Source organism: Nerophis lumbriciformis, linkage group LG24, assembly GCF_033978685.3.
Source record: "Nerophis lumbriciformis linkage group LG24, RoL_Nlum_v2.1, whole genome shotgun sequence".
NCBI classification, from domain to species: domain Eukaryota; kingdom Metazoa; phylum Chordata; class Actinopteri; order Syngnathiformes; family Syngnathidae; genus Nerophis; species Nerophis lumbriciformis.
In genome coordinates, this window is record NC_084571.2 from 622,501 (window position 1) to 631,997 (window position 9,497).

General features: G+C 41.0%; 1 protein-coding gene across 1 annotated transcript in view; it reads right to left on the bottom strand.

Annotated features, from left to right (window-relative positions):
• tmem98 (transmembrane protein 98) overlaps window positions 1-7,541 on the bottom strand; it is a 12,031-nt gene extending 4,490 nt beyond the window's left edge. Inside the window, exons 1-6 of the mRNA XM_061982153.2 lie at window positions 7,382-7,541; window positions 4,938-5,146; window positions 2,673-2,804; window positions 2,552-2,585; window positions 2,366-2,481; window positions 2,244-2,303 (exon numbers count right to left, since the gene is read on the bottom strand). Of these exons, the coding sequence (XP_061838137.1) occupies window positions 2,244-2,303; window positions 2,366-2,481; window positions 2,552-2,585; window positions 2,673-2,804; window positions 4,938-5,071 (476 nt within the window). The 5' untranslated portion in view covers window positions 5,072-5,146; window positions 7,382-7,541. The remainder of the gene's footprint in view (window positions 1-2,243; window positions 2,304-2,365; window positions 2,482-2,551; window positions 2,586-2,672; window positions 2,805-4,937; window positions 5,147-7,381) is intronic.
• Window positions 7,542-9,497: the final 1,956 nt, after the last annotated feature.

The window sequence follows — 9,497 nt, forward strand, 5'->3', positions numbered from 1 at the left end:
AGTCGAGGTCAGCAGAACACCATCCTCGCCATACACGGTGTTGATAGTGCACTGCTTCCCCTTCCTGAGGCGGCGGATGGTGGTCCAGAATTGCTTCGAAGCCGTCCGGAAGTCGTTTTCCATGGCCTCACCGAACTCCTCCCATGTCCGAGTTTTTGCCTCTGCGACCGCTGAAGCCGCACACCGCTTGGCCTGTCGGTACTTGTCCGCTGCCTCAGGAGTCCTATGAGCCAAAAAAACCCGATAGGACTCCTTCATCAGCTTGACGGCATCCCTCACCGCCGGTGTCCACCAACGGGTTCTAGGATTACCGCCACGACAAGCACCAACTACCTTGCGGCCACAGCTCCAATCAGCCGCCTCGACAATAGAGGTGCGGAACATGGTCCATTCGGACTCAATGTCCAGCACCTCCCTCGTGACATGTTCAAAGTTCTTCCGGAGGTGGGAATTGAAACTCTCTCTGACAGGAGACTCTGCCAGACGTTCCCAGCAAACCCTCACAATGCGTTTGGGCCTGCCAGGTCTGTCCGGCATCCTCCCCACCATCGCAGCCAACTCACCACCAGGTGGTGATCGGTAGAAAGCTCCGCCCCTCTCTTCACCCGAGTGTCCAAAACATGAGGCCGCAAATCCGATGACACAACTACAAAGTCGATCATGGAACTGCGGCCTAGGGTGTCCTGGTGCCAAGTGCACATATGGACACCCTTATGTTTGAACATGGTGTTTGTTATGGACAATCTGTGACGGGCACAAAAGTCCAATAACATAACACCACTCTGGTTCAGATCCGGGCAGCCATTCTTCCCAATCACGCCTCTCCAGGTTTCACTGTCGCTGCCAACATGAGCATTGAAGTCCCCCAGTAGAACGAGGGAATCACCCGGGGGAGCACTCTCAAGTACTCCCTCGAGTGAATCCAAAAAGGGTGGGTACTCTGAGCTGCGGTTTGGCGCGTAAGCGCAAACCACAGTCAGGACCCGTTCCCCCACCCGAAGGCGGAGGGAAGCTACCCTCTCGTCCACCGGGTTGAACTCCAACGTGCAGGCTCTGAGCCGGGGGGCAACAAGAATTGCCACCCCAGCCCGTCGCCTCTCACTGCCGGCAACGCCAGAGTGGAAGAGAGTCCAGCCCCTCTCGAGAGAACTGGTTCCAGAGCCCTTGCTGTGCGTCAAAGTGAGTCCGACTATATCTAGCCGGAACTTCTCCACCTCGCGCACTAGCTCAGGCTCCTTCCCCCCCAGCGAGGTGACGTTCCACGTCCCAAGAGCTAGCTTCTGTAGCCGAGGATCGGACCGCCAAGTGCCCTGCCCTCGGCTGCCGCCCAGCTCACATCGCACCCGACCTCTATGACCCCTGCTATGGGTGGTGAGCCCATTGGAGGGGGGACCCACGTTGCCTCTTCGGGCTGTGCCCGGCCGGGCCCCATGGGGACAGGCCCGGCCACCAGGCGCTCGCCATCGTGCCCCACCTCCGGGCCTGGCTCCAGAGGGGGGCCCCGGTGACCCGCGTCCGGGCAAGGGAAATCTGGGTTCCTTGCTTGTTTTCTTCATAGAGGTCTTCGAGCTGCTCTTTGTCTGATCCCTCACCTAGGACCAGTATGTCTTGGGAGACCCTACCAGGGGGCATAAAGCCCCCAGACAACATAGCTCCTAGGATCATTGGGACACGCAAACTCCTCTACCATGTTAAGGTGGCAGTTCAGAGAGGAGAATAAAAAAATAAAATAAAAATAAAAAATAAATTATATATATTGTATTGGTTTTGATAATGAAAAATATCAAAATGGCTTACGCATGTTTTTATTTTTCAGTGTGCGGCACTCAGTGGAAAAAGTTTGCACACCCCTTGTTTAGATGTTTAGATCAAGTCTGTATTAACTCGTTTAAATTGCTTCGTTAAAGAAAATAGCTAAAACGTGAACAAGGCGGGTAACAATTATTTAGTTTGTTGTTACCATACCTGCTAGATTCCAGTACAGTGTAGCGCTGTCGTCGGCAATCTTTTTGTTTACAATTAACTGTGACTCCAATCAGTTAGCATTCATTGTTCGCATAACTACATCCACTGACACAGTATTAGACTTCTTTAGACAGCAAAAGTGTCAAGATTGACTCACTAGTGCCTCTGTAGGTTGTAGCCAGCTACTGCACTCCACTTGCTTTAAAGCACGGTTCATTTATCAAGCAAATCTACACAATCCGACGGTCTATACAGTTTTTTAAAGGATGTTTGCACACCTGGCATCCAGGAGGATGGGGTCCAGAGGTGGGTACATTGAACGCACCACGTCGTCCACCCTGTTCAAGTGCAAGGACGTCAGTTAGCGATGAGCTTAGCCAGAAGAGCTGATATCGTTTACCTGGGGCTGATGCGTTTGGCCACCGTGATGATGTCGCTAAGGCTGGCCGGCGCTTTCACTTTCGCCCCTGAGCCCATCGTCAGGGCGACCAGCTTCTCCGTCAAAGTGTGGCAGATCTACGGCGACAAAATCCGTGTTTCGTCAGCACGGATCGGTCACGCAAGACAAAGTCGTGAGCAGAAGTACCTTCAGGATGGAGATGCAGTGAGAGACCAAACCTCTGTAGGGAAGGACACACATTTAAACGAGCGCTCAGATCGTTTTCACGACGTCGCGGAAAGACAAAAGACGGGCGGAACGAACGTACGAGGCGTCCTCTATCCAGTCCTCGTTCTCCAAGATGGCCTCGATGTGAGGGTTGGTGATGACCACGTCGTCCAGCTCCAGCTCTGAGAGCTCGCTTTGGGTTTCCATGGCGCCGATCAGGTCCACGGTGGGCCTATTTGTAAATGCAGTGAATCATCCAATGAACCCTAGAGTCGCCAGGAATGTGGTCTAGTAAAACAAATGAGATGGCGGGAACTGCAATTGCATGGAGGGTCAAATGGGACAAAATAAAATATATCAATAATGACCTAAAAGTCTCATTAACTAAATATAATCTGAATTAAATATATAAAAGTGTCATGAATAGATTTGGTGTAAAAGTACATTTAATTTCAATATTTAATCATTTATTCATTTAATTAGTTTATCATTTTAATACATTCTGATTATTTTTATGATTTGAAAAAATAATTTCATGAAATTGTGTGTTTGCGCGACCCGGCACTTCCACTTGTCTGTGGAACTCCGACCAGATCTGGTCTGAAAGTGCGGAAATAACTCCGACAACATCAATCAATTCATCAATAGGTCGATGCCTCATCCGTCACTTAAAGGGGCTGTTTACAAATTCCTCAAAGTTACATTTTTCAAAGCAAAAAAATATACCAAGAACACCACCGACTAGCTTACGTTAGCATTAGAGATGTCCGATAATGGCTTTTTTGCCGATATCCGATATTCCGATATTGTCCAACTCTTAATTACCGATTCCGATATCAACCGATACCGATATATACAGTCGTGGAATTAACACATTATTATGCTTAATTTTGTTGTGATGCCCCGCTGGATGCATTAAACAATGTAACAAGGTTTTCCAAAATAAATCAACTCAAGTTATGGAAAAAAATGCCAACTTTATTATTGAAGTCACAAAGTTCTTTTTTTTTTTTTTTAACATGCCTCAAAACAGCAGCTTGGAATTTGGGACATGCTCTCTGTGAGAGAGCATGAGGAGGTTAAGGTGGGCGGTGGGGGGTGTATATTGTAGCGTCCCGGAAGAGTTAGTGCTGCAAGGGGTTCTGGGTATTTGTTCTGTTGTGTTACGGTGCGGATGTTCTCCCGAAATGTGTTTGTCATTCTTGTTTGGTGTGGGTTCACAGTGTGGCGCATATTTGTAACAGTGTTAAAGTTGTTTATACGGCCACCCTCAGTGTGGCCTGTATGGCTGTTGACCAAGTATGCGTGCATTCACTTGTGTGTGTGAGAAGCTGTAGATATGTACTCCTCCCTATGTCCGTGTACACAGCGGCGTTTTAAAAAGTCATACATTTTACTTTTTGAAACGGATAATTTCCGATATTACATTTTATAGCATTTATCGAACATCTCTAGTATTATTACAGATTAATTAAATAAAATCAAACAAATATTTGGATTTACATTAAATAATGACACATTTATGTATTTAATATCAATGATATTAAATGTTACCCATTTAAGTCATTATTTAAATATGTATTGAATGTATACCATTGTGTCCCATTTGACGCTCCACACGTTTGGGGTATGGCAAGTGCTTTGTCAAACTCTGCATGCACTATAAAAATGCAATGTTGGTGTGAAAGCTTCTAGAACTGGTTTTATACGGTGTTAGAACCCCCCCTTTTAGGATGGAAGAGTCCCCCCCCCCCCAATCCTTTAGTTCTAAGGCTAAGGCTGTCTAAAATGATGAGAGGTGACTAAAACTGAAGTGTATTCTACCAAACACGAGTACGTTCAAACAATGGTAATAAGAGAGAGCCGAGCTATCTAAAGGTTTGAAGCAATCGCTCGTCTCTCATGCTTTTGTCCACCCAGGTTGCCTTAGACTTAGACAAACTTTAATGATCCACAGGGGAAATTGTTCCAAACAGTAGCTCAGTTACAAAGGATGGAAAGGACCGTGCACACAAGGGCACAAAAAGAGGGCGAAAACAAAAAGTATCAAGTAGACTAAAAATGTACCATAGTAGCAATATAAAATGTATGTAATATTTACATATAATATATACTGATATATAATATATACAATATATAACAAATCCCAATTACCATGTACAATATTACAGTATAAACGGGAATCGAAACCGAAAGTTAACTTGCTGAGCGCACGCACACTCTCCTGCCAAAGAGAGTGCATAGATAAGGAAACATGCCGAGTTCATGAAGGCCAACTTCAAGGTGTTCTAGTCTGCCTAAAGGTGGAACAAGCTCCTCCCACAGCGTTATTGTTATGACTATGATCATGCAGTGTTTGACTAACTTGGAGTCAAAGTGGTGCAGCAGCAGGTGGTGCGGGCGGCAGTAGCGGTGTCGACACACCATCACCAGGGCCACCAAGGACGCCAGGAAAATGGTGGCCAGCACCCCGATGGCCACGATCACCACCGTCTCCATGGCGACCGGGCGGCCGGAGTCCAAGGGGGTAAAAGCTGCCTGATGGTCCGAGCGCGGTTAAGTACGGGCACTCATCTGTGGGGGAGGTTGATTGGAAGCTTCAGTGGAGTTCTACTTTAGCTTTAAAGGCTTTAGGAAGTCAGAAACACTCCCACATCCACCATCTTTGACATGTTCCACTCTTCTTTTCACCCCGCAGAGTGTTTTTGAGATGTCCGAAAGCAGAAACATTGAGTTTTTAATTGCAACTCACTACTCTGCTGAGGAATGTTGTAATTCTTTAATCTGATTATTTGTGGGTGAAGTGGTCAAAGAGCTTTCTTTCTCCTGCTCTCACCATCAAGGAATACATCCAGAAAGACTTGTTATGTAACATTTAAGATCACTCATAATAGCGGGATTGTAAAATTGTAAAAATGTATTTTTCATTTTTAAAACCAATACAATATATAGTTGTTTTCATCCTTTAGGGCTCCCCTCAAGTTTGGACCTGGAGACCCTCTCAGTCATAAAAAATATTACAAATAAGTCGTATATTGTCATTTTTTATTATTCAATGTTAAATCTCTAGATCAACTTTTTTTTTTTTTATGTTTTATGCACTTTTTGTCAAAGAAAACCCTGTTTTTTTTATGGCAAAAACACAAATTATGCAATATTTTCACCCAAATACATTTCAAAGTAGAATATTTGATGTAAAGTAATAGGTCAATAATTCATAACATTGATTTTTATTGATTTTTTTGAGCAATGTATCCCACTAATATTGAGGGAAAAAGGCCCCACTAATAAAAGTGTTTAAGAAAAATAAATAAATAAATAAATATATATATATATACACACGTGTGTGTGTGTGTGTGTGTGTGTGTGTATGTATATATATATATATATATATATATATATATATATATATATATATATATGTGTGTGTGTATATACAGTATATAAATGTGTGTATATATATATGTGTGTGTGTGTGTATATATACACATACACACATATATATATATATGTGTATATGTATGTATGTGTATATATATATATATATATATATATATATATATATATTTTACTTCAACACTTAAGTCATTAATTTACTTTAGATCTATCCATTGATTGTAAGTTGTTTTGTTTACATTTTTTGTTTTATGCCACATTTTGTAAAATATTTTTTGTTTTGTATGTCAAACACACAAAATAATGTTCTAATATCCCCCCCCAAAAATATATTTGAAATGGAATATATGATGTAAAGTAATTGGAGGCTTAAATATGTCAATTATTCATAACAACATTGATTTGATTCAAATGACAGTTTTAAAAAAATCCCTTTAATATACTTAGGGACCCACTCATAAAAAATGTTTTTTACTTTCAATGCTAAAGTTTCTAGATCAATTTTGGATCCATCCATCAAACTAAAGTTGTGATTATTTTTAAAGGGTTGTTTTGTCTGTTTTATGCCCTTTTTGTCAATGAAAACTTTGTTTTTTTTATATGGCAAACACAAAACATGCAATATTTCATTGTGGAATATTTGATGTGAAGTAATTGAGGCCTTAGAAAAGTGAATAATTCATAACAACATTGATTTTGATTCATTGTTACTTTTTTTTTCTTTTCTTTTTTTCTTTAGCAATTTCAGTTATAAGAATAAAACAGCCTAACCCTAACCCTAACCCTTTGTAAGATTAAAGTCGAAATTGCAGATTTTTCACGTTACATTTCACCTGTTTGTTCTTTTATTCCACTTTTTTATGTTTTTCGTTGTGTTTTTTTAACAGAATTTTTAGAATGTGCTTTGGGCTGTTAAAAAAAATAGCTGCAGGCTGCAAATGGCCTCCGGGCCACATTTTGGGCACCACTGAAATAAACACACCATATTATTTTTTTATCAAGATTTGTAATAGAAATGACAAGATTTTTTACCCTCACGTGTTGTTTGTATAGTATTACTGCTACAATAATATGTTAAAAACCTTTGTCTGCAGCACAGTTATGTAATTGCTGTTACCTTTCAACCACTTTTACATACTAAAATAAAGTACTTCAGAATGAATTGTTGTACTTTTTGGCTCAAAATGTGTGTGGTGCAAAGTGTCAATGTTTTTCTAATATTTTTGCAATACCAATCTCATGAAGCGATACTGCAGTACCACTACTTTAAAGTGCTTTCCTTTACAAATAATAAAACATTGTTACAAACTACAGTGCAGTGTGCCCTGAAAAAAAAGACTGGTTGAACAATTGAATCAAATAACTACAAAAAAAAAAACACATTTAAGTGATAAAACCAGAAATATGACTTACCTTAACATTTTCTTGCATTTCCTCCTCGCCAAAATCCTAATAAAAAAGTGCCTGCTCCTCCTCCAACAGCAGGATGAGGGGTGGAGACGGCGCCGACATCTCCAAACAAAGTAGAACTTGCAGGCGCCTCAAAGTTCAGCCAATGATGGCAAAACTTGTAAGAAACTTGAAACTTTGCCCATTAGGCGTGTGGCGACTTTGAACGCCAGGGGGCGCACTGACACCACGTAACCGCCTTCATTACGGGCCCTAAACTCTGCAACATGTAAACTACAGAACGTGATTAATGTTAGCGTGTATCTGTAATGTATGAACATCTGCACAATAACTGATGTATATTTGTAACGTTCTGATTACATTTTGATCACATTTAAGTAAATATTTCGGGAGTAATGATACATTGACCATATTTAGCCTTTGCTTTAGTTCCGGTGTCTTCCACTTCCGTGACATGATGACGTCACACGCCACCTGAAAGTTATTAGGCGGAAGCTCAGCTAACGAAGTAAGCTAATAAATAATGTCACAATTGTGGAGCGTCATTTCGACGAGCATTCAGCCCAACAGCACACAAAAGGCTACTTTTCAAACACTTTACTGTAGGTTACTTGCCAATAATAAAAAGAAGAAGAACAAAAAGAAGACTTTACTTCAGGACGACATACAAGAAAGGACCATAGGACGAGGACCTGACTGTCAAAATGGCGGCCATGTCGTCACTACATCAGCAGGTGATGACAAAATGCTTCAATTCTAACTTATCTTTGCGTCACTTCAGCTCCTCCTGACTTAACACGTTTAATCAGCTGTTAATGTGTTTTTATGAAAATGAAAAGATAAGGTTGGGATAAATGAGTGAAGTTTTGATGAATTTGTCTCTGGTAGAGCGTATGATAGCTCCTATGATAACAAGCAACTTGTCCAAATTAAAGTGTGCTGGAGTCTATCCTAGCAGACTTTGGGATGGCCACCAGTTTAACGTCACAGAACACATACAAACAAAGAGTCATTCACATTAATGGACAATTTTGGCCAGGGATATCCAAAGTGTGGCCCGGGGGCCATTTGCAGCCTGCAACTGTTTTTTCTTTTTAGCAGCCTGCGGCTCAAATGTGTAAAAATACTAAGGTTGTAACGGTACACAAACATTTCGGTTTGGTGCGTACCTCGGTTTAGAGGTCACGGTTCGGTTCATTTTCAGTACAGTAAGAAAACAACAAAACATCAATCAATCAGTCAATCAATATTTATTTTTATAGCCCTAAATCACAAGTGTCTCAAAGGGCTGCACAAGCCACAACGACATCCTCGGTACAGAGCCCACATAAGGGCAAGGAAAAACTCACCCCAGTGGGACGTCGATGTGAATGACTATGAGAAACCTTGGAGAGGACCGCATATGTGGGTAACCAAATATACATTTTTTTGGTTATTTATTTACCAAATTTGTAAACAATGGCTTTATCCTTTTAACATTGGGAACACTATAATAACTCTGCCCAAAAATAGAAATAGCTCTGTGTGTGATGGATGTGAGCCACCACTAGGCTGATCAGTGCAACAGCAGGCAGTCATGAATGCTAAGGATAACAATAACATACATATACACACAGGGTCCATTGCCAGGGTTCATGTGGTCAACATATATGAAATAAAAACTAAATAAGATAAGGCTCAGAATTAGAGATGTCCGTTAATATTGGCCTGCCAATAAATGCGTTAAAATGTAATATCAGATATTATCGGTATAGTTTTTATTTTATTTTTTTATTTTATTTTTTATTAAATCAACATAAAAAACACAATATACACTTACAATTAGTGCACCAACCCAAAAAACCTCCCTCCCCCATTTACACTCATTCACACAAAAGGCTTGTTTCTTTCTGTTATTAATATTGTGGTTCCTACATTATATATCAATATATATCAATACAGTCTGCAAGGGATACAGTCCGTAAGCACACATGATTGTGCGTGCTGCTGGTCCACTAATAGTACTAACCTTTAACACTTCATTTTACTCATTTTCATTCATTACTAGTTTCTATGTAACTGTTTTTATATTGTTTTACTTTCTTTTTGATTCAAGAAAATGTTTTTAATTTATTTCCAT